Source organism: Carassius gibelio, chromosome B11 (assembly GCF_023724105.1).
Source record: "Carassius gibelio isolate Cgi1373 ecotype wild population from Czech Republic chromosome B11, carGib1.2-hapl.c, whole genome shotgun sequence".
NCBI lineage: Eukaryota > Metazoa > Chordata > Actinopteri > Cypriniformes > Cyprinidae > Carassius > Carassius gibelio.
Window position 1 is genome coordinate 10,146,512 of NC_068406.1, and position 24,864 is coordinate 10,171,375.

A 24,864-nucleotide genomic window follows, 5' to 3' on the forward strand; every position below is an offset into this window, starting at 1 on the left:
TCCAAAAATACAAAAAAATTATTCTGAACCACAGAAGTAAACATAATTTTTTTTTATTTATGCTTCAAAAACAAACCACAAAAAAATTGCTTGGAAAAATGCAACATACAGAAGAAAAAACATACACCTTTAAATTATACACTTTTATAAACAAAATAAATTCTATATCTATATTTTACAACAGCTGGTTTTGCAACAGTTGTCCAGATTGCAAATCATATTTTTTCCCCCTCATGGGTTCATTCCACAGATAAAATACAAACTATATCTGTGTCCAGCTACATACGTCATCATTTCCTTTAACAAGTTAGGTTTATCCTAACAGTCCACCAGCAGATATCTAAAATATCTCCTCTTTAAAATATAAACGCTTATAATTTTTAACAAAATGTTTACATTTCAGCTCAACTGTAAATTGACTAACAGCCCAAAAATATGGACCTGGTCTTAAGAACTGCTGGAATGATAACTCTGTTATTTTCTTCAGCTCAAAATCACTCTACACACACACACACAAATAGAAAAGTAAACCACAATTTAAAAACTGGGAATAATCTGAGGGAAGGACATTATTCACATCTCCTTTCACAAAATGAATAGTAGAAATGATTTGCATATGTACAAGTGCAAAATTCTACTCTGAACGAAAAAAGTTATATTATGAATCATGAGGGTCTGAAAAAATATATTACTCGGGGAAAGTGCATTTCAAGTGATTATGCTGCACTAAATGCACAAAAGAAACAAAAATATGATTTTTTTTTTTTTTTTTATATATATATTTTAAGTGCAGTACCAGATTCAAACAGAAGAGGCCGCCACCAACCTTCGCTGCTCTTAGCGAGTCTTAAAGGGGCAGGCTGCTTTAATCCCTAACAGAACAGTCTCCAATCGTCGTTATAGCTGTATTATAAACTGGACAAGGAGTTCAGGAATGTTCCTTCCTTTTTCCAAGTCTACTTGTTTTCTTTTTCTTTTCTTTTTTTGCTCAAGCCCTTGAGCTCTGGAAAGTACCTTGGCACAGTCTTAACAGGAACTTTTGCAGGAAAACCCTGGTGACATCAAGAAGCATTATAACACAGAGAGGGTTTTTTTTTTTTTTTCTATGGCAAAATGATTCATAGCTCATCACACTTTGACCATTTAAAGAAATAGTTTGTCAAAAAAAAAATATATATATATATATATTTTAGTTTACGGACCATTATATCTTTCATTTTTTTTGTGTGAACTGTTTACACTTATCTGTACCCCTTATAAAGAAGCCGATTCGAAATAAATCCAGTGATATTTGATGATCTGAAAAACTATTTTTGAACACCAGCTTCACAATGCCTTCCAAAGACTCGAGATGTGCAGTCTCATGATGAATAGCGTAGATTGAAAAAGTCTTGCTTTTTCCAGACTGTGGTCAGTATGTAAGACCTATCCTGGATGTCTGGCCTAAACCACTGGAAAAATCAGAAAACTGAATGAAGATCTGTGCTTTGTTTATCATGCTTGCTGCCTTCCTAAACAACCTTAGAGAACCATGTGACCGATCTGGCGGGTTTGAAACCAGGACCTCCTCACAACTGGACAGAAAAACACTGACCTATACCATATATTGGACACCATCATGTTGTAGGGAGGGATTGCAAAAACTCCCATTCATTTTCTCCATCTCATTCATCACATTTTCCACCCTCTCTGTCCTCTGATTATTTCCTTGTTCGGTCTCAGTCAGTGAGGACGACCAGCTCTCCCTCACTGCGTTCACCCGCGTCACTCTCCTCCCCTTCGCTGTAGGGCTGTCTGGGCCTCACGGCCTCCCGCATCTCGCTCCCTTGGCCTTTTGGGGGCTCCAGACCCCGGGGAAGGTAGTGCTCCAGGAGGGCAGGGTGCAAAGGCAATGGGGCCCTTGACACCGGTGTGGTCGGGTACTGTCCTTCGCTGGAGGGGTACGGTAGCTGCTGCTCTGATTGGCTGTGGGAATAAACGTCAAACCAAACATCAGGTATTTTACATTACTGATGACTGCATTATTGTAATGGTACGATTCACCGATTTGCATCAACCGATCTGCATTAGCATAAGTTAAAGAGGCGATGTATCAATTAAAAAAGTGCATCAGCTTCAAGTTTCTATTTGTAGCGCGATGCATCATTTATAAAATTTTAGAATCTGTAAAAACCAATTTGTTTATTTATAATTAGTAGTAGATGCACTATACTTTTATTATTTAGAAAGTGACCAAAAATTTGTGACCAACATTTTATATGTAGATCAGAGGTAGCGGTATACTTTAATATTTATAAGATTTATTTATTTATGAACAGATGAACAGAGACTGTTCGTCACAGAGAGTGCATCACTTTTCAACCCTCGACGGACATCTTGGTAATTAAATCGCCATTGGCTAGTACATTTTTTAGTTTACTCTCCAGACTGATGAGATGAGAACAATTTAAAAAGCACTAAGGATTAATGAGCTACTGGATTATGAATATTAATCAGGTTGTGTGTGTTCACTCAAGCTGATTTGCTGAAATTAAAACAGGAACAATAATAGGTGAGTGCCAGCCAATGAGATTGTCGTTTGTGCATTAGTTCCACCTACTACTGGAAAACACAGCAGTTCTTAAACGCTGAAGAGTTCCAAAGGAACACAGTTATTTTGACAACAACAAAGATTATAGTTTACATGTAGCGCGTCAACTCTCTCTCTCTCTCTCTCTCTCTCTCTCTCTCTCTCCGTGTGTGTGAGACAAAGTGACGACGAGGTGTGCACCTTCACACTAGAGTTTACGGAACATCAAGTACAGGTGCAATGCGCATCCATCGAGACAAACTGAAAAATAACACAGATCGCCTGACGGAGAGTGAAACTCTGAAGTGTTCAGTGAGTGAAAACATATCTGTGCTAAACTTATACTAGCCTCCAACTCACACACTGGCGAGTAAAATCTGAGAGTGTGTTAGCCATTGTCTAGTATTAGACATAATTTACCCACTAGATTGACGATATGCGAGTGATTTACTCGCAATGTAGAGGTTTGCTTTTCACATTCAACACCACAGTGACAGGAGAGGGCACTAAAAACAACAAAATATATATATATATATTTTTTTTAATAGATTCTCATTTTTGTGAGCCAATGTTGATTCTTAAATCCCAATCGATTCTGTTTCAGTGGATGGATGAACCGTACATATAGTGCCTCCTATCCTATAAATCGCAATAGGCTAAGTTTTGTGCGTTGTTACTTTTGATATTAAACAATGTCTCAGATTATGACCGCCCACAAGGGGAAAATGAATTTTGAAGTCATTTATCCGTTTTGTACCTACGAACCAAAAAATAAATAAATAAAATTTTCTAGTTTCTGTTTATTTCATTTCAAACTTGAAAAACGTACACAGACCCAAAAGACTGGTGACAGTTTTATTTATGTTCTGAAGTCTGATGATCTGTTGAGTGTGTCAGCAGGCATCACCTTGGAGGGTAAGAAACTCGTTGCTCCTGTCGTCGACTCTTCATCATGGCTTTGTACTCTCCGACCCGCAGTCGTCTACCCTCCACGATACAGGTCCGCTTCGGCCGGGGTTTGTATTTGTAGTCTGGGTAACGTTCCAGATGCTGCCGACTCAGTCTGGCCTGCTCTTCATAGTACGGCTGCTTCTCCTGATTGGACATGGACTTCCACCGGGAACCTAAGGGATGGCAAGAATAACAATATGTAAGATACACTATCATATAACCAAAGGAGTACTACATGTGGGCACCAAAAGAATGTGGACACCTAAACAACACACCCATGTGCTTGATGAGAGCTTGTTTATTTACAGACAGAAATGTTTTTCACTAGATGATCCTGCAAATAATTGCTTGATAGATGATACTGCTATTACAGTAAGAAATTTTATTGCATGGCTGTATATTATATGCACCTGTCAGTAATAATTAAATAATTTAAACCATTTTATTAGAAGGAAGTATCCAAACATTTGGAGCAGGTTTTTCAGTTTTTTTTGAGAGTCGGTGAAAGTTGAAATTCCACATCGACCGGGAAGTGAGAGATAAATTAAAGTGAAATTACAAAGCAGTGCAAAGAAGAAGAAAAAACAATTACTGACCTGAAGAATTCATTGAGCTAATACACTACGTTATACATTTTTCACACTGGAAGAATTTGATTTATCGACTTCATACGTGCAATAGCGCTGCCTCTTAAAGTGTGCTCTGGGCTAAAAAGACAGTAAACTGACAGAAACGTAGGTGTGTACTAAAAGGGGCTGCAGGCCATGTTCAGGAGGAAAAGAAAGCCTGAATCAGGAGGGTGTCAGTGTCATCACAATGGAATGGAATGAGAGGGTTTTGCGAAAGGAAAGAACTGAGGAAGGCAGAGGTGCAGCAAGGGATGAGGGGGCTGAAGTTTTGGGTGTTGTTTTCCTGTAACCCCAGGAGCCAGGTGGCTGTTCGTGCTCTAGTGTGACCCCTTTTTAACCTTCAAGACCTTGTGTCCTCCTCTTCATTCCAGGGGGCAATAGCAAGTTGCATGTTTGAAAATATAGACGTGTTTTACAGAGTAACACCTACACTTGTGACTGTAGGATTAGCTGTGAGCATAACAAACTGAACGTTCCCATAACCCCTCAGCCCATCCCAACAATAAACAACTGATCTCAAGAGAAAGATAAAGGGGTAGAGGAGATGAAATAATAATACAACAATGAGGACAATGTTGTCGGAACAGGTGCTTCAGAATCCACAAAGAGGAAGGATTAGAGACATTATAGTCAGTAGAGCATTCGTTGATGGAAAGTATGGTGAAAAATATTTGACAGCAACATTTTTCTTTGACAAGAGGACAATTATGAAAGCACTTTGATGGACAAAGTTAACAATGTGCTTATCTTAAAAATCTATGGGCAGAGTGAAAGACTAAGTACAAAAATTAAAATGTGCAAATTAGAGTTACGTGTCAGATGTGTATCAATCATTTATGTGCATGCCATGCTAATAATTTCTAAATATAACAATCTATTAAAGGTGTACATAAGATTAGGGCCAAGCAATAATAAAAAGTGAAACCATCTTGAGATTAAAAATCTTAAAATTTCAAGAAAAATTTCTAAATAAATATTTATTAAATTTAAAAAATAAAGTCATTATTTTTTTTTTTAGAAAAAACTTAATACATTTCTAGGATAAAAGTCTAAATAAAATTTTGAGAATCAAGTCATTTAATTAAGAGAAAAAAAGTCACAAAATTTTGAGTAAAAGTCGTTAAATTTCGAGAAAAAAGTTGAGATAAAATGATGAGAATAAACTCATTAAAGTACGAAAAAAAACTAATTTTACGAGAAAATAAGTTGTCCAATTTTGAGAAAAAAATTGAGAATAAACACTTGTGACAGGTTCATTTCATCTTGTTGGACAGTGTCAAACGGCATCTGTAGTGGCGCAAGTTGGAGAGTAATGCGCAGGGATGTAGGGATATGTCATGAGATATGGAAGAAAAGTGAGTTTGGCTAAAGACGGATTCGAACCATAGTCAATCGCATCAAATGCTTTGTTCTGTTTGACTCTGTCCATCGAGACTAAATGAACTTGACTTGAGTCTCTTTATTCTCGAGTCCCTCCTAGAAATGTAACTACTTTTTTCTCGTGATTTAATGAGTTTATTCTCAACATTTTATTTCAACTTTTTTTCTTAAACTAATGATTTTTTTCTCGAAAAATAACAACTTTATTCTTGAAATTTAATATGTTTAATCTCAACATTTTATTTTGACATTTTTATTGAAATTTAACGACTTTAATCTCAAGATGGTTTTATTTTATAACTATTGCTAAAGGTGACATATGAAAATCTGACTTTTCCACGTTTTAATTGCTATAATCAGGTCCCCAGTGCATATACCAAACAAAGAAACATGAAAAAGATTAACCCAGTAATTTTTTTTTGTTATGCCGTTTTCTGCAAGCCTCAGAAACAACGAGCACGTCTGATTTCACTTCCCAAGTGATGTTGAAAAGGGATCTCATTTTAATATTACCGCCCCTTAATCTGTAAATTTACACCCACGGTGCTGTCATTGTGTTTGCGCAAACGACGAGTTCTAATGCCATGGTGAAAGTTTGAGCAAAACATGCAAACCGTTCTGTCTTTGGCTGCACAGAGCACTTAAGAGTCCCAGCCTCAGAGCAGACAGATTTATTAATTTATTTACTGTTTTGCATTTAAAGAGACGGGAACAAAAAACAGTGCGTTTCTGCTTCCACAAAAAAATAGGTATTTTCAAAATGATATAATTAATGATCTGTGGGGTATTTTGAGCTTAAAACTTGCTGCTTATTGATAGTAAGTAAGGTTGTGTTTGCAGTAGTTATGTTTAGGTTTAAGGAATGTAGAATATGGTTATGCATTGATATGTGCTAATAAACAGCCAATATCCTTTTAATATGCATTCAACTAGCTGATAGTGAATAGTGTTCCCTCATCAAAAGTGTTACCAACTATATTAACAATCAATATCTATCGGTAAAATCTAAGGTTTTTTAAAGCAGCGGCTCTATTCTCTCTTACCGAGGATCTTGCTGATACTGGAGTTGTGCATGTCAGGGTATGCCTGCAGGATACGTCGTCTTTCATCTTTGGCCCACACCATGAAGGCGTTCATGGGACGTTTGATGTGGCCAGAGGAGGGAGTCCGGGATTCACCAAAGTTACCCACACCAGATATTGCCATCTGCCCTGTTGGGAACAACAAGATTAAAAACAAAACAATCAGTCTAGACACACACAACTTCCTTTTGTTTGACTCCACGCCCTGCAGCCAAATGCAATTACATAGGCAGGTGGCATCTGTGTTTGCTGCATGCTAAAGAGTTATTTTTATTAAATTAGAAACAGTCATAAATTCATATGCATTCATAAGGCAATTGTTTATTTGATCAGAAAAGCACACAAAGCTCAAATTTGTGATCAAGTTGAATTTCTTGGCTAAACCACTATTTCACAATTAGAAATTTGAACGACTAGTCAACTAAACTGGTAGCCATATATAAGTCGATTGGGATGAGATGATTGGACAGGTCTCTTAGGGGGCGTTTACATAAGACCAAAATGGTTTGCAAAGTAGACAGCATCACCGCAAGAAGCTGTGCAAAACTAATTTAAAGACTTTCCCGTGTGAACAGCTAAAGCACAACATCCTGGGAGTATGCTTATTAATGTATTAAATAAACATAAAACTAAAAATGTGAAAAATTTCTAAGTTGACCCATACATACCCTCAGAGTCACTGCTGAGGTGGTCCTCATTCGTCCGCAGGGACTGTCCATCATCCATCCGGTCTCGAGACGCCTCCTTATAATAAATCAACAGGCAAACAGATTGAAAGACTTATGTTAAAACATATATATATATATATAAAAAACAATCATCAGTGATCAATGCATCCAGCTGGAACAGGAATTGCTTTTTATGTTAGCACCGTTTCTACAGAAGCCGGACAACATTACAAAAGCAACAAACACAAAGAGCTCCAGGGACATTTGTGGTTGTCAAATGTCAAACATTAATTCAAACATTAATGAGTTATATTTATCTCACTTTCAAATTGCTCGGGATTGTTGTCTACGTCTACCTGCATTTTCCAGAGCACGTAAAACAGTTCTACAAGTGTCAAGCTGTAAAAACAGGTTTAAGTGGAATGCTTCAAAACCCCGTTGACAACAAAGGCGAAATCACTGTCATATCTCCCTGCGGTTAAACTGAACTCGAAAGGAGAAACAAAGTGGTTGTCGAAACAGGTGTCTACGGAGACCCGAGGCTGTTCTGCAATCGCCACGTATACAAACGAGTGAACACACAAGTTGCAGTGGGCCTCTAATAACAGCTGTTCTTGGCTGAAAGGGGAATGTACCCCTTGTTTAACCGATATCATGAACCCCTGTAAAACAATATCCATCGCTGACCCTGACCGCCCCTCTTCTCTTGTAACACAGTGGGTGTTCTCAAAGAGAGGCACTTCAAGTGTGAGCCATTAATGGACACTTGCCCCGATGCTTCGGCCTTGACGCAATGACCAATGGTGACAAACAGCGGGCCCCAGGTGCCGTGAGGAACCTTGGAGAACTGGGGTGTGGAGTATCTTGAAAGCGTGTTTGTGTGTGCGCTAAGACGTCAACTCACCAGCCTTGTGTTGTTGTCCCTCTCACGGTCCCTCTCTCTGCCTGTCGGGCCTTGTCCTCCACGCAACAGCTGCTGGGCATCATGAATGGCTTGTGTCACAACATCACCCTCTCCCAAGAAGCCTGAAGAGAGAAAGGGCGAGAGAGAAAGGAAACTTTAGACAAGGTCAAGAGAGACATATTTATCCCTCTCCGTCTTGTGATGCACAAATAAAGCACTTGGCTCGAGCTCAAGTATATGATCCTGTCCCGGATGAGCCCCCTAGTCTTGAGTCCAAAGGCTTGAGACAAACAGTCACGTCTGGTGCTGACACATTCTTAGAGGCTGGTTCGAAGGGGGGAACAGGTTTTCTGAACTGCCGTTAATACTTGGGATAGAAGAGTATTGGCAGAAGGAATAGGGAGGAGAAGGGTACTTTCTAATAGTAGGAGAAGGGTACTTTCTAACAGGGTCATTTTTTCTGAATGTGAACCTCAAGTACTTCCCTCTCAAACAATGCGATGGCAGGAAAACCACAGTGGATGTGTCTGACTCATAAAGAGGTAGAGGTGTTTTCTGACACACCTGACAGCACAACAAAGTTGTGGAACTTGTTATGGAACTGTAATAAAGAAATTTACGGTCACGGTCTAAATCTACTAAACAGTTCTGTGGTTGTTGCAAGATCGGTTGTAACAAAACAAATCTTTGGACTTGTCAAATTAGCTCAAAACACAAAGCATAGCTTCAACCTTCCAAGCAAATTATGTTAAAGTCTGGATGTGTTTAGTGAGGTGTAGTGTCACATACTCAGGCTGAGGGCAGATCGAGGAGGGCTATGCGACAGATCTCTGGGTCGGTACCCTGTCTGCAAGTGGGCCATTTCCAGTGCCTGTGGACTTGGGGTCTTGGGTTTAGCCGTGAGGTTGAGGGGTTGACAGGTATCCTGGAGAACAAAGTCACTATGAGATACACTAATGGATACAACAAAGTGAGATGACCTGCAACAACGTAAGGAAAGGGTACCTGGCGAAAGACTGTGCTACTGGACCTTTTGACTTGGGCGGAGTGTGGATTAGGCAGCAACGGCATAGGATACTCCACTAAAAACAAAGAAAGTTAAATTCAGAAGACTGAAACTTGAAGGATTTACAAAAATAAATGGTCAGTCAACATGCTAGAGATCTACTACCCAACCCAAGCCCAATGGGACTTGGCCAACTATTAGGTTTTAGGCTAGGTTCAGGTCAATATTTCTATGTCTAACTTCAAGGTAAAAACTTCCCAAAGTGTTTATCGCCTGAGAACATCTCTAATATAGCTGAATAAAGTCTTTGAGCTCAGATTCACTTGAGTCCTTGGTCCTCTACTCCAGGGTTCATTACAAAGGTGGCTCAACTGTGTTAGCCGACTAGCTCATACACTTGTTCTATTGTTCCCTGTTCGTTTCTACCCTTCATCTTCTAAGGGACGAGAGTACATGCATACAGGCATCAGAGTTGAGCGTTCACAAGAGTCTTTTAACCAAGCGAGGACACAGTGCCATACATTACAGACGTCAATGCAAATAACCCGCTCTGTATTTTACCAGATCAATATACACTCTAAATCAATGGCCAACCCTGAGCTGTTCTTCAGTGCATGTGCAAGAAATTCACTCAGGCAGTCCGTTCAATTATTCTTTCTTTCTGAAGCGCTTTCTAAGTGGGCCAAAGACATGAGCAAAGCCATCAATTCATGCAATAACCACTTACATTACAGAACAGACCTTCAGACGAACATGCATTAAGAGAAGGAAAAAATTATTTTGCAGGTCATAGATTTCTAGAAAAGCAAGTATTAAATCTTTCAATTCAGCTTTGCTCCAGTCTACTTATTATCTAAAAATACAAACGACTGCTGATAAGCGTATGCTGAAAAGAGCAAGAGCAAACAAGTTTTTCAAATAACCAACAAAGGATAATATTTTAAGTAAATTATTCAGCGATTTTTTGACAGATGCTGTTCGATCCATCTGAAGTTTGTAAAAGCAAACTGTTGCTCAATATGCCTATAGGTAGGTCTTTCATGCCTGTATCAAGATGTGCGAACAATTCACTGCATCGGGCGAAAGGAGGGGAGTTGAGGAAATTACCGAGGGTTTAGTGAATCTCACCTGGTTTGCAGGGAATGGGCTGCAGAGGCAAACCCATCTGGGCTTCAGAGGTGACTGGCATCGGTTGGGCATTGGGATGAAAGGCAGGGATCATAACATATGGCATGTTTACCTGCTGGGTCAAAGGTCACAGAGAACACCTTAAAGGAATAGTTCACCCAAAGAAAAGCTGATTAAGGGGCCGTTCACATATCGCGTCTTTTGTGCGAGCAAGTTCGTTATTTTCCGCGCGGTATGCACGCTTATAATGGAAGCGACGCGGTCGCGATGCGCACACGGTACGAGGCACCTGTTTTTTCCAGGCGCGTCCTCACTGCATCGAGTTAAAAACATTTCAACTTTTCAGAATGCCGCAAGCGCACCACGGGTCATGTGACAAGAACTAACCAATCAGCTTCATCCTTTCCCGTAACAACTCAGCCAAAATGAAGGAACAGCTGATCATAGTTGTATATGGATTGCAATTTTGAAATAAATTTAGTAGCAGAGCTACTGCAAGCGATTTTAGTGCTGCAAATCCATTTGTCCTTTGCTGAAATTTCTGCGTCTTCATGGAGAGAACGCGTCATGGTTGCTTAGCAAAGGCAGACTCATAAGGAGCGCTTCTGCCCGAGCGCTTTGGAAAGAAGTAGAAAGCGGCACGCCTAGCGTTTTCCACACCTTTTAGGCCCGATATTTGAATGGCCCCTTAATCCTTTTAGGTGAACTATTCCTTTATGATCTTAAGATGGGTCCCAATTCATACATTGGAATAAACTGCAAGATTTTAAATCATGATATTCAGCCTCACCTGAATTTGCTGCTGCAGTAAGTTGATTTTATGTTGCTGCTGTATCAACTGTTGCTGCTGTTTGGCAATCTAAACAAACAACCAGAATTTAGAAACCAAACTAACTCCCATAATGATGTATTTGATTTCATTTGACACTGCTTTTTCTTAATTTTCTTTAAAAAAAATTCACGCTTCAAATAAAAGTGTTTACACACCTGTTCTTGCTGCTGCCTTGCCAGCTCCATCTGTTGCTGCTGTTTCTCCAGCAGCAGAGCGGCCATGTTCCTCTGCTCAGAATGAGCTCCTAGCAGCTGCTCTCGCAGACCAGAGAGCTGGTTTATCATCAACAACAACTGAAGCTCCTTCTCTGCCAGACTCTCTGGGGTTCCTGTAAACACATACGCACACATGCTGGTGGTCAGGCAGAAGGTGTCAGTGAAACACAAATGTGAGATGATCCACAATGGAACACATAGAAACAACACTATATGGTTGCTCTATTTTGGTGATGCATGACAAAGTGCGTGTATGTGCAGTATAAAGACAAATTTACCTTTTAGGTTAACACTGCCATGAAGACCCTTCCCAAGGAACTTTTCTTTCCAGTCCGTATTGAGAAGTTTTTCAATAGTAGGCATCACTAAAAAATTAAATAAAACAAAATAATAATAAAAAGAGGAGGAACAGATATAATTTAAAAAAAAAAAAATATATATATATATATATATATATATATATATATATATATATATATATATATATATATATATATATATATATATATATATTTATTTATTTATTTATTTATAAAAAAATTATTTAATTAAATTGGAATTCAATTCTATAAATATACTGTGTGTATACACACATACACACACACACACACACACACACATACACATATATATATACATATATATATATATATATATATATATATATATAAAGAGAGAGAGAATTTTACTTATAATTTAATATATCTAACAATCTACAATATATATTTATACTCAAACATAATGAAGCACCTTAGACAAAGAGTAGCATAATAGAGAAGCAAATAAAGAAAAAAAAAATTCATCTCGAAGAGTGAAACAATGTACTGGAAATCCTTGAGCTAAAACCCCCAGTTATAGCAAAAGGAAAAAAAAAAATTAATAGAATGTGTGAAAACAAAAGGAAAGCCTTTTGAGGAAAACACTCGAGGACTAAGAGGCTTCACAGAACTTAGCAAAGTAGGAAATTGGATCATCTCAATGAAGAGTGCATTAAAAGCAATGGCATTCTAATTGCTGACACACACATAGACAAACCACTTGCATGGGTTTCCATCAAAATTAAAACTTTCAAAAACCTCTTTACTCTCAAACAGCCGCCTTGAAACATTGGAACACAATGAATGCCATGGACCAAGTGCGAATATGCTAATTAGCACTCCGTGAAGACCTTTTTTTTTTCTTTTTTTTTTTTCTGAAGGAACCGTTTACTTGGAACTAAGGAACTTACCCTCACTGACATTAGGCTTGCTGTCATTCTTATCATGAGCTCTACTGCCTCCATCTTGACTGGCAGGTGTGTATGATCGTACTGGGTCTTTACTGGGAGAGCTCGCCTAAAAAACACAGGAACCATGAGGTTAATTACTCGCTACAGAAATCCTATATCTCATAAAAACAATTGGGGAACAAAACAATTATTTTCATTTATAAAACAAACAACTTAAAATTCATAAACACTTCATACCAAAGGCGATTGTGCATTAGGGGGCGCTGACTTCTCAGAGTCGTCTCTGTCGGACAGCTGCCGACCTGACCAATCACTGACTGGAGAGGACTGCTGGGATTCTCGGCGGACGACTCTTCCTCCCGATTCGTCGTCTTCAAGCTTGATACCAACACCCATCATGGTCACATTGCCCTTGGCGTGGGGATGTACAGCAGGTGGACTGGGCTCACACATTCTACAAAACCAAACCATTCAGACAATTAGAAAATTAAAATCACAATTAATTAGTCCATCTTAATCTAGAAATCACCATATCATATACATCATATACAGGTGCTCTGGAGCATCCAATCAATTCCCATCCTACACACCGTCTCATTAAATATTCTGTTTCATGAAGAAATATGTCACATTACAGAAGCAAAATGCCTTGGGTACATTAGCATTTCAGCAAGAAGAGACCACATAAGACTGCATTACTAACAAGGGTATTCCAGTTTTGTACAGCTACTGTCTGGGAAGAACAGAAAGACCACAGGAAAAAAAAAAAAAAACAACAACAGCTGACTGCTTTGCATAAGGAACAGAAGGGTTTTTGTAGAGCCCAGACACAGGCCGCCCCATTCAAATTCTTTGACCAAAGCCACTTTTTCAGGGTCTCTGGGGCCCAAGAGCCGTTCGGTGTTGGGAGAGGATATTTGCGCTTGTTTGTGTTGTGTGTGCGTGCATCCTAAGTTGTTCGAGTCTGTCAACACACTGTCAGAAAACAGATGCAAGACTCTAGTGTGCTCATCAAGTATCTGGCCGTCTCAAGTAGCACGGCAAACCCTTCTGCAATGAAGGACAAGAGGAGGAGAGAGATGGACGGAATGAAGGAAAGAAAGAGAAGGCGATTTTTAAAATTAGCCGAAGTCTATAAACACCTCTCCTCCTTTGCTTTGCATGACAAAAGAAACACAAGACAACCCAAAGAAAACAAACACGACGGAAAATGCATCTCTCCTTTTGTGTTTCAATCACTAGCTCTCGGTGTATATACATGTGTATATATATATATATATATATATATATATATATATATATATATATATATATATATATCTCAAGAATGGCTATTGTTATAGAGAAAGAACAAAGGAAGTTTAAACAATGGGCATGACATGGACAAAAGCAATAGGCTGCAGGAAACACAGCGGTATAACAATACAAACGGAATGTGCCGATGGTCCGTGGCAGAAAAAAGAAAAAGAAAAAAAAAGAAAAAGCGGAACACTCACTGGGCCGATTCCAGTTCCTCCTGTACTTTTTCATCCACTCGGAAAACACAAAAGCCGCCTGTGCATTTACATTAAAACACAAGAATAAAGTTGAACACTCAAATGTTTTCAGTTAAGCGGAGCAACGTGGTTGAATTGTTTGAAGAAGAGAATTCAATGGAACAATCTGTTTTTTCAAAGTAGTGATTTGCCAATCTAGAAGGGTAGTTTGGGTAAAAGGAGTGACATCGTTTTCTGTTCTGACGTAGTTGCCTGACCTACAAGCAAACAAAGTTTTGTCTATAAAAATACAGGAATTTCATTTGGGTGTGAAGAGGTGCCACAAACTAAAACTTTGGATAGTCACTGGCAGTCGTCAAACTCGTTTCAGGTCACTCTTTCACTACAAAACCGTCGGTGTGAACTGCAAACTTGATACGGTCTTCCCAAAATCAGATTTAGATACCAAGGACAAGACCCCCTCCTTTCCCTGGGAACCGAGTGCACTCAAGAAAGATCCTGCCACCATTGGTGCATTATAAATAAACACTTGCGAGGAGTCTGCGCTATTAAGTTCCTATTGTGACGAGGCTAAAATTATTTCTGTTCCCCCAGTTGAGGAGCGCTGATCCACAAACCAGGTGCAGGAAGTGTGAATTTGTCAGCTCCTTCCAAGTGCACTTGTAGTTCTAGAGATATTCCGGCTATTTGCTTGGAGGGATTTGACTGTCAAAAAATGGCACAGCCTCAAGCTCTAAACGGACTTGTAAAGATTAATTTTAGAGCAAAGCTTCTCCACACTCATCGTTTACAAGTGTTAAAGAATGTTGCATCATAAAAAATAAAACTAAAATAAAAACAACAGTTGGATGGGTAAATCCTAAGAGCTGAGATTGACGCAAAATGGCACAATATCACATTTTGCAACTTTATGTAGCATAGTGGTCTTAAATAGTAAATAAGATTTTAGTCAGACTTTATTTGAACTTTTTTAACTTCAATAAACTCCTAATTTGCTGTTTATTAATAGTTAGTAAGGTAGTTGTTAAGTGTAGATATAAGGCAGGATTAAGGGATCTAAAGAATAAGGCATACATATGCAATTAAAAGGCATGCTAATAAGCAACTGGTTAATAGTGAGAACTGGTGCTTAAATTAAAGTGCTATCAGGATTTCTATACTCAAAAACAGGTTTCCGTAAAGAATTAATCAGATTTTAAAAAGGAAAGAGAACACACAAACACACACACACACACACACTCACACAAAAGGTCTGTACTAACAGCATTGTTCTTAATCCTCTTTAATCTTTGCTCCAAGCAAAACGTGAATGTGTCATAACTTGGTGATAGCGATAAGACATATAATGGCAAGCTCTTATGTCAGCGCATGCAAAACAAGCCAAAGGAATCAACAATATGATTGATGGTAACTGCCAAGAGAAGTCGCCTGTAGTTTGTTCTTACCTGTTGCTCGGATGTGGAGCCATGAAACGTATTCCCAAAGAGCTCTGACTGACTAAGATAACATCAGCCTCCAGGTTCTTTGCTTTTGAGCTAAAACATCTCTGAAATAAAATACTTCCCACGGTTGGGGGCACGCGAGACAAAAGCTTAAGTTGCCTTACAAGTCGCAACGCGTCACGGCCTCACATTCTGTCCCGCGCTCCTCTGATGCAAATACGAGTTTTCTTTGTTGTTTCGAACTCTCCCTTTCCTTGTGATGATCCTGAAGTGGTTAATTTCCGCATCGTGACAAGCCAGGCTTGTCAAAAATTGTCAAAAACACAAACAAAACTGTCAGGAGTGCCAAAAACAAGCCTATGCGTGCAAATACATTATTTTACCGACATCTAAGCGAACAGAAGACTCAAAGTGACACAACACCAGTTTGAACTTTAAGTCCAAAGACTCTTTTTTTTTTTTTTTTTTTTTTGCTTTTTAACACCCTAAATCATTGCACTTGCCAAATAGAGGCACGTAACAATTAGACACGTTCTAACTTTACAAACACCTGTTGTAAACCAGCACTCGAGACGTTGTGAGAATGCAGCAGACCCCATTGGATGATGGTGGGTTTCAATTAAGACAAAACACAGCTAAAAGCAGAAGTGTTTGTAAGCTTCATGCGACGCAAAGTCCAATCAGCTGTTGAAACCGAACGACAGCAGCTTCCAAACCCACCTGCCAGTAACTGTACTCTTAAAGATTCAAAGCCTTGACTTACACAAACAGTCTACCAACCTCAAGAGCATCTGGTAAGTTTTCATTGTCTTCTGGCTGTCTCTTGGAAACCGCTCCACTTGCCAGTGTGGAAGTCTGAAGTAGCAACTCATCTTGTTATATGGAAGACAGTGGACACCCCCTTAGAAAAACTGTCCAGTGACCTCCCAGGAATAGAGAAGAGAGCTGGTGCTCTCAATGCAAGATGCGCAAAACTGCGGCCACAAAAGTATGCCCTATAGCGAAGGCAAACAGTAGCATTTGCATGCCGTTTGCCTCTGTTATAACTTTCCACTGAGTACTTTACACAGATAGGGATTTGATAACATTGTGAAAGTGAAAAAGGAGAAGAGTATCCAGGAATAAACATGGCCCAAACGAAAATCAGATGGATAAATACAGAACATTTTGTTTGCGTTTTGATTTGACTGCTGATGACATTTACTTTTGCCGTATGTATATAAAAAAGATACATATCTACTAATGCTATATATGCTAAAAATGGATAGAAAAACTATCCTATGGAAATTGTTTAAATAACGCTTTCATTTCGATGAACCCAAGACCAACAAAAAATTTAATAGAGTATGTAACATCTAAAACATACTCTGGAAAAACAATGGTACTAATTAATTCTTTCAGACCAATAATTATAGGGTGTGGGTTATTCAATGCCTTAAACAATTGTTCATGCACAAGCATTACAAACTATTGAAGAAACGCCTTAAAACTAATCACTTAGTAATCATAGTAAAAACTAAAATTATTTGGCATTTACGTCATAGGAAATATTACAATGCAACTTTTACGATGATCGTTAAAATCACAATCAAATTGTTGAGTTTGCCAAGAACACAGATGAACAGTAGCGTGCAAATCCTAAGTGTCTAAAAAAGCAAAAACAAAGTAGTTTTTGTAAACTTTGTGGCAAGCTAGTAGTCAGAACTCATTTCCTACAACATACAATACAGACTCTAACTTCAAAAACAGGCAAATGTGTTTTCATTAAGTATTGATCAATGAGCTTTGTGTAATAAGAGCTCTTTTTTTTGATGGATTTTCCTCTTCCGTGCAGGGGACAGCCCCAGATAGTCCCCGCCTAAACTCACCGGTCTCAATGTTTTGAATGCAGGAAAGGAAAAAAAACAATGCAAATCAACAAGGTTTACACACGGAGTGTAGAAACCACAAGGACACATGGATTCACAACCAAAGATGCATTAGTTTGTGACGAATTGAATATTGTTTCCGGGTACCGTTTCAATTGGAAATACTACCTCGGTGTCCGTTTATGAGTACTATACATTTACAGCATGCTTTTAAGCTAAGCTTAACTCGTGATTTATGATACAGACTCCAGACTCATAGTTTCCATTATGGAAATTTTTTACAAATTCAGGAAAAAAAATGAAAGATCAAGATTATGGATTTTTAGTAGTAACAGTGTAGGTGTACGTTAGCACCATTTGTTGTTTGCTTTTGGGATCTGATTGTTTGCATTTGGTCCCGGAAATTGTGACATCTGAATTTTGTGACCTATACATCCATGTTTGATTTGAATATAGATTCAAACCTTCTATAAATCTTCCTGGAAATTAGGGGGGGGAAAGAAAAAAGTAATTACAAGTATTTTGTCAATGAAATTTTAAAAAAATATATTTTTAATTATTATTAAATACATTTCTAGCTTAATTTCTATTTATTTTTTTAATTTTTTTTAATTTTTGGAAATCATTTGCTGGACATGACTAACAAAATAAGCAACTAAATCAAAAGTTAGACAAAAGTGAATGCATGCTCAAGATAAAATGCAACTTAATTTTACTGAATATTACATTGAAAGTAATTTCCAAATCAATAAAACTGTAATTCTGACACATTAAGCTAATTTTAAGTATACTTAAGATCACACACATACACAAAAAAGTCAATCAATTATTTGCACGTGATGCATGTAAATGAATTAAGATAGCCTATTTTTCAAAGTCCACGGGGTCAAAAGTGCTCAAAGCTGAAGCAGTAGCCTCACATATTTCCCATAAATCAGCATGGTACATCAAAACACACATTGTCCGTGACTTTTTCCAGTCGACTTTGTCTTTTTCCACAACAAAAGCAGCTCTAAAGACCAGAATTTTGGGCTCATGTTCTTTTGAGATCTTCTAAATAAGACATATAAATGGGATGATGGTACAACCACGCTCTGGACACAAAAGAGGGGGAGAGGAGAAAGAAAGGAGAGTGGGTCGCCGCCGTTTTTTCCTCCTTGTGCTTTTGAGAAATGCAGGTTAAAAAGCAGCCTCCTTCATTGTGCCTCTCTGGGCTAAAACAGTCCGGTTATTGTGGCGCCAAGTGAAAGGCTAGTGTGGCATTTATCTGAGAGACAAGAGGAGGGGGCAATGAAAGGAGGCCGAGTACAAAACACACTTGGAATAAAGAAATATAACAAGAGAAAGGGAATAAAAGATGTTAGTGAAGGGCCCCCTTTGCAAAAAAAGTCCGCCACCCCCTTCAGGCAAAGAAAGACAAAGGCAAAATACATTAAAACGTGCTTTTTTCTAAGCCTGGCACACTTTTATATCCAATCTCGATTCAATCTCAACCCTTTCCATTTGTTTTATAGAAGTGTACGAGAGCAACGCAGTTTGCGCGCATCCATTAGACGTGTTTTCCAGCGCTAGAGATCATAACGTCAGATCCAGAAGGCTCTGGGTCTTGCAGGCGCGTCCGTGAATGACTACAGGTCTCTGAAATGAGTTAGGGGTCTATCTTCTATGTGGTTGTCATGGAGACCGGACCGGGCTGGTTTGTGCTACGAGGAGCACAACAGGTAATTCAACCTGCACCCACAGGTCATAGTCTCGAGGTCAAAGATGTGCCGGGAAGCAGCGGGTGTTGACCATAACATCATAGTGTTTGAATTGTCTGAATGATTTAGGACAATCCACTGATCTTAATAAAATGATAGTTCACTCATAATACACCCACCCTCATGAAGGAGATATTTTGTACAATGTCCAAGTGATCTTGGTCCAAAAATGATTTTATAAAAAGCAGTTAAAGTAGTTAATATGATTTAAGTCCTGTATTTGAAGCATCATACGTAAAAGGATTTTTGGAATACATTTCATAAGTAAATACTGTTTCTGTCTTTCTGCTTCAAAATTTCCTTTTTGAAAAAAAAATTGAAAAGATTTCAAAGTTTCCTTTTGTTTGCAATTACACGCTTAACCTGTTGTTTTTAGAGTCAAATGCATGCATTTATAATGGATTTACAAGAACAGTTGACATTTTTTTTAATTTTGTTCTAATTTACTCCCAAAAAATGTATTTGCCTATCTTTAATTATGTGTGAAATTAATTAGCAATTTCTCGGTAAATTCTACACCGTTTTTTTTTTTTTTTTTTTCTGTGTGTGTAAAACAAACTTAAATCGTATTCGTTATTTATTGTAAATCACCTCCTCTGCCTCGCTAGACTGAAAAAATAATTTGAAAAATTGCTAATTTATTATTTCACAATAATTTCGAAAGGAATGCAAGTAACATTGAATGCAAAAATTTTGAAGCAGAAAGTCTGAAATAATATTTAATTTTCAACCAGAAACTGATAGTTAATTTCACAATTAATTACAAAAGATATGCAAGTAACACATTGAATTAAATATGACATTTTGAAGTAGAAAGACTGAAATAGTATTTTACTATAAATCATACTCCAATAATCTTTCTTTTATCTAAATCTTATGAATTTTTTTTTTCGTGTATCAAAACTAGCTACTTAATATGTTTCTCACACAAAACTACGGAAAACATGAAGGTGAGTAAATAATAAAAAAAAGCTTCAAAATCAAGCTAAAATTAGGCAGGACCTCAAATGTTTTTCTCCGTCATGTTACCACATTCAAACGGGGCAGATCGTGGAGCTCCATCGCTCACAACACGAGGACCCAGACAGGAAGAGAAGACGAAACCTTCACCTTTCAGGACATCCTGAGACCCTGCGCCTCGCTCCCTCCCTCCCCACCCCGCCGGCCACTTTACCGGTACAGGACGGAGCACGTGGGCTCCTGCTGTCAAAAACAGGATACACACTCACCGCAAGGCTGAGAAACAACGGTTAATAGAGAAACAAGGGTGGGAAAAGGAGGCGTGATGCAGGAAGTCCGAAGGATATGATGGAATTGTAGAAGGATTTGAGATCTTGTGCGAGAAAATCCATCCATCAAGTTTACTTCAGCTTTTAAAATGTTTTCTCCATGAGCTACTCAACTACACCTTAAGAATATTTCACCCAAAAATGTTTTTTTCTAACCCTCATGGTGCTTTTCTTGCATTTTGCAAGCTTTGGAGGCAGATGTGGACATTACAAACTGTTTTTGTCCTGAAAGGAGCCGCATTGGTGACTTTGGTTTTATAGTAAACAGGGACAAAATTTCGTTTTTTGTGAACTATTCTTCTAAATCAACTCTAAAAGCAAGAGCTGCATGCCTTGGACTCCAAGAAACCTGAACGAGAGGGAAAAGAACCGGGGTCAAACGCAAACAATCTCCAATCATTTATAAGAGCGGTGCACAAACAAGGCAGAACGAATGCAGCATGGAAAAGAGTGACTGGAAAAAGTGTCTCTGCTAACAAATGTTGAGCTTGTATTTAAAAGCCACATCAGTATGCAGTATCACACTCTCTGATAACATCTCAAGAGATGCTCTTCAAACATCTCGCACAAGTAGAGGCGAGAAATACACACACTTCCACTAACATACAAACACAACCCCCATTTCTACAAAACCTACCCACATTCTGGAATCAAGCCCTAACTTTAATTATAACATTATGTCAGCAGTAAAAAAACATTTGCAAGGTTTTTTTTTTATTATATATACATTTCTTTCAACCTGATGTTGAAGCAATGCCACGCAGTCGCTCTTCTATAAACAAATACAAACTTTTAAGAAAGTCTTAAACTTTTATATTTAAAACCCATCCTGAAAAAAAAAAAAGTGATTCAACTGTAGAGAGGTGATATTTGTCAGCTCTTACGTACAGTGGCATAAATTGACGACTTTTCTGGCAAAGGCGCTTCCCCCACGCTTTCACTACATTAAATTGCTTTCTCTGTAAGTTCGAAATGATACATTTCTGTGGTTCCACGTTAGCGATGAGTCAACTGGGAATGTGAGAAGGAACTAATCATGTTATTTCTCTTTCATTGAAAAGCTCAGGTGTCAGACAACGTGGTTAAAAAAAAGTTGTCCGAGAATCTGACGAGACATGAATAAGCAATTGAACCATTTTTAAATCAGTTTTTAATGTTTGTGGTCTAACTGCAATAAAAAGAAAAAATTGTCAAGTCATATATATATAAAAAAAAAAAACAGTATTCTTACTCTCCCTTTCTATTCTTTCTCCAAACTAATCCAAAGCCCGTAAACAGAGAAGGATACAATAACTCTCTTTTTACCAACAACAACAACAACAAAAATAATAATTTGTGATGTGAAATGGTGTATAATAAGATAAAGGAAAATCCTAAAGGCATAAACCTGAATGTTTTTCTCAGAGCTAAAATTTCAAGCAACTACCTTTGCGAACCTCAAAATAACTGTCATTATACGAGTTCCCCAGTACAATCTGTGGAGCGTTTGTTTGAGCGCGAATTAATATATAACAATCCTTGATTAATTTGTAAAGAAACAAATCATGAGGCTACGGCGGTCTATTAAAATATCAACCCGCAGGAACACTACGCTGTTTTCTCAAAAGTCACAGCGGAGGCCGGTGCAGTTCATGCAAATAACTGCAGGACTATTTCCTGGTCATATTCATTACAACTGAAAGCGGCCTTACTGTATTAGAATGACAGTTTATCCGACTGCGAGTGAACATAGCAAGGCATTTGTATTTTTACACATGACAAACAAACAAATGAAGCCCACACAAATCTGTTGACAATATTTGCACTGACGTTATTATTCAGATAAATGTAAATGATCAAACAGAATAGAATATCACATTTAGTGTGGCTTTTTTATATTTCTAGTGCAAGACATAATAATCAATTATTTACATATTAATTATTATTTAAATATTTCTGAAGGAGTGATAAGTGATTATACAGTGATAAGATAGGGAGGAAATATTTTCTTGCATTATTTCTAAACTCCCCGATTTAAAAACATCCTTTATTTACCGGTTTTAATTCAACCTGAATTAGCCACAAGAGTATTTCTGAATGACGTTTTACTATATTTTCCATAATCTAGAACCTATAAACTAGACCCATGGGAACATTTCCGTCACATGAAAAAGATCTGAATGGTGTCGTTTGTTTGCCTTTCTTTGTCCCTTTTCAGTTTCTTTTCATTCAGCACAATTCTTCCCCTAATTTAAACAATTATACATAAAGGGCATAAATCCACCCTGCAATTTGCCCCTGAAACTTTTATGTGAAAACCTTTGTTTAAGCTCACACCCAAACCAGCATATTCAGTCCAAATCAAAGTCATGTTGAAGCTTGCATCACATGAAACTTCACCTTTTCCCCCTCACACACTTTAATAAATCTGAGAACATGGTGCAGAACAAACACACATGCTACATAAATTCAAAAGTCCAGTCGCAGCATGAAGGATCAAACCTGTTTGGTCATTACTCAACTCAAAAAAATAAGTTTTTAATGTAATGTTAATATATAATATAATATAATATAATATAATATAATATAATATAATATAATATAATATAATATAACAGGCTCAAAAATAATACTGCAGCATAAATGTCCCGCCAAAATTAAATAAAGATGCATAGAAAATTATATTGTTTTACCATTGCATAAATGATTATAATATGCAATATAACCTCCAAAGCACTAAAAACAATTAAAACGAATAAAAGCCAAAGTATATTTATATGAAAAATAAAACTTAAACTTAATGCAAAACAATCTGAAGACAAAGCAAGCAAAGTTGCAAAACAAGTCTTACCTAAGGTGGCGGAGTTTACGGTTATGACAAAAGCAAGAGAGCGATGCTGGTTTTGATGGGTGGCTGTCAGATTGTGTGCTGACACTTTCTCTGTTCTAATGTTCTAATGGAGGACTTTCTAATTTCCGCCGGGGGTCTCTGAGCTCATCTCATGGTAAAGAGGGCAGGTGGAACAAGAACTGGAGGTTTTTGGGAAACCTGTAGGCGAAGAGTTAGTCTCACGGCACTTTCCAGTTGCCACCTCTCACGTGCGGAAAGCCATTTTACCATTTCGGACAAAGATAACTTGCCATTAGGGATTATTTATAGAAAGTTTCTGTATTCTCATGTGCTAAAGCCCTAAGAAGGATCTACAGAAATGTGTCAAAACTTACAGCAACAAAATGTGCAGACTTTTCTAACTTTTGACATATGCATTGCTTAGAAGCAGTGATAAGTCTTGCAACTACAAAGGAAACCATTTTGAACAAAATGCTGTTAGGGGTTTTTACAGCAGGTCTTCAATATCGCTAAACATTACGAACAAAACAAAACGGTTACAATGCAATCTTTACAGATACATTTCATATTTCTGACAGGGCCCCTGAGCTCTTTGACTCCCAGCACAAGCGGCTGAACAGAACACATTCAAAGCATGAAGATGATTTGATGGACAGCCCCAATGATCGAATGCATTTATCAGCGCGAGCTTCTCTGGCCTGCTCGGTCTGATTTCATTGATGTTGTGGTGAGCCCTGAAAAACACACTTTACAAGCTATTGTTGTCTCGGTCTCATCAGACCCCGGCTCGATAGGACACATGAAACAATGCAGATCCCAACAGAAGAGGTTGAAGTTTGAATAACAGAAAGAATGGACTTTCGGTTCATTCGCCTGTCCTAGCTAAACTCTCTAGCCTATGGGAAATAATGTCGAGAGGTTTTCTGTTTATCAGTGCTGCAAAGGTTTCAGCAGAAGTTCTTAGCACAACTTTTTCTGCATTGTGCGACTGACATCCTATAGATGCATTTGACTCAAACAAGGCATCACCAGGATGAGGTCAATAGAATTACCCTGGTATATGAGAGATGAACAAAAGTATGATTGGAACAACTCCAAGCGTAAGCTATAGTTAAAGCGTAACCGTTTTATAGTTTCAGCTTTGATATAGAAAGGAGTAAATGACTGATCAATATATTGGTCAGGCCAATTAATACTTTGATCTAGATATGAAACCCTGCTTCAGTCATGCCCCAGAAAACAGAAGAGGACCCAAAAAGCTATTAAACAACCCATTTTCAGGATGTTTACTCTCCAAAGTGCTCTAATAGTAATTTCAGCCTTGGCTGTCAGATAAGAGCACCACAGAGTTTGTATAAATCAGCATGTGAAGTGATCTGGGCTCAAGACTTTGCAAAGACCGGATGTATAGACGCACCGACAGCTAAAGAGAACCACGGCTGGTTTCCTGACCTCTCAAACGGAGTAAGAGACCGATAAAAATGGAGATGAAACAGAGAGGGATGCAAAATAGAAAATAAGGCATAGCGTTTACATAAGATGGATAGAAATGAGGGGAAAAAGCAAAAGGTCAGAGACTCCCTACTG

The 24,864-nt window shown here is 38.1% G+C and overlaps 1 protein-coding gene across 5 annotated transcripts in view; it reads right to left on the reverse strand.

Annotated features, from left to right (window-relative positions):
- Positions 1-37: 37 nt before the first annotated feature.
- LOC127968116 (transcription factor SOX-13-like) overlaps positions 38-24,864 on the reverse strand; it is a 27,362-nt gene continuing 2,535 nt past the window's right edge. The window contains exons 1-14 of one of the 5 annotated variants that reach the window (XM_052569024.1): positions 23,278-23,435; positions 12,830-13,046; positions 12,593-12,698; positions 11,643-11,729; positions 11,305-11,477; positions 11,108-11,176; positions 10,318-10,432; positions 9,189-9,265; positions 8,973-9,108; positions 8,184-8,305; positions 7,280-7,355; positions 6,573-6,740; positions 3,477-3,693; positions 38-1,965 (exon numbers count right to left, since the gene is read on the reverse strand). In XM_052569024.1, coding sequence (XP_052424984.1) covers positions 1,719-1,965; positions 3,477-3,693; positions 6,573-6,740; positions 7,280-7,355; positions 8,184-8,305; positions 8,973-9,108; positions 9,189-9,265; positions 10,318-10,432; positions 11,108-11,176; positions 11,305-11,477; positions 11,643-11,729; positions 12,593-12,698; positions 12,830-13,045 — 1,809 coding nt within the window. In that variant the 5' untranslated portion in view covers position 13,046; positions 23,278-23,435 and the 3' untranslated portion in view covers positions 38-1,718. Of the gene's footprint in view, positions 1,966-3,476; positions 3,694-6,572; positions 6,741-7,279; positions 7,356-8,183; positions 8,306-8,972; positions 9,109-9,188; positions 9,266-10,317; positions 10,433-11,107; positions 11,177-11,304; positions 11,478-11,642; positions 11,730-12,592; positions 12,699-12,829; positions 13,047-15,533; positions 15,939-16,310; positions 16,515-23,277; positions 23,436-24,864 lie in introns of those variants that run through there. The other 4 variants (XM_052569020.1, XM_052569021.1, XM_052569022.1 and 1 more) reach the window with 4 other exon arrangements.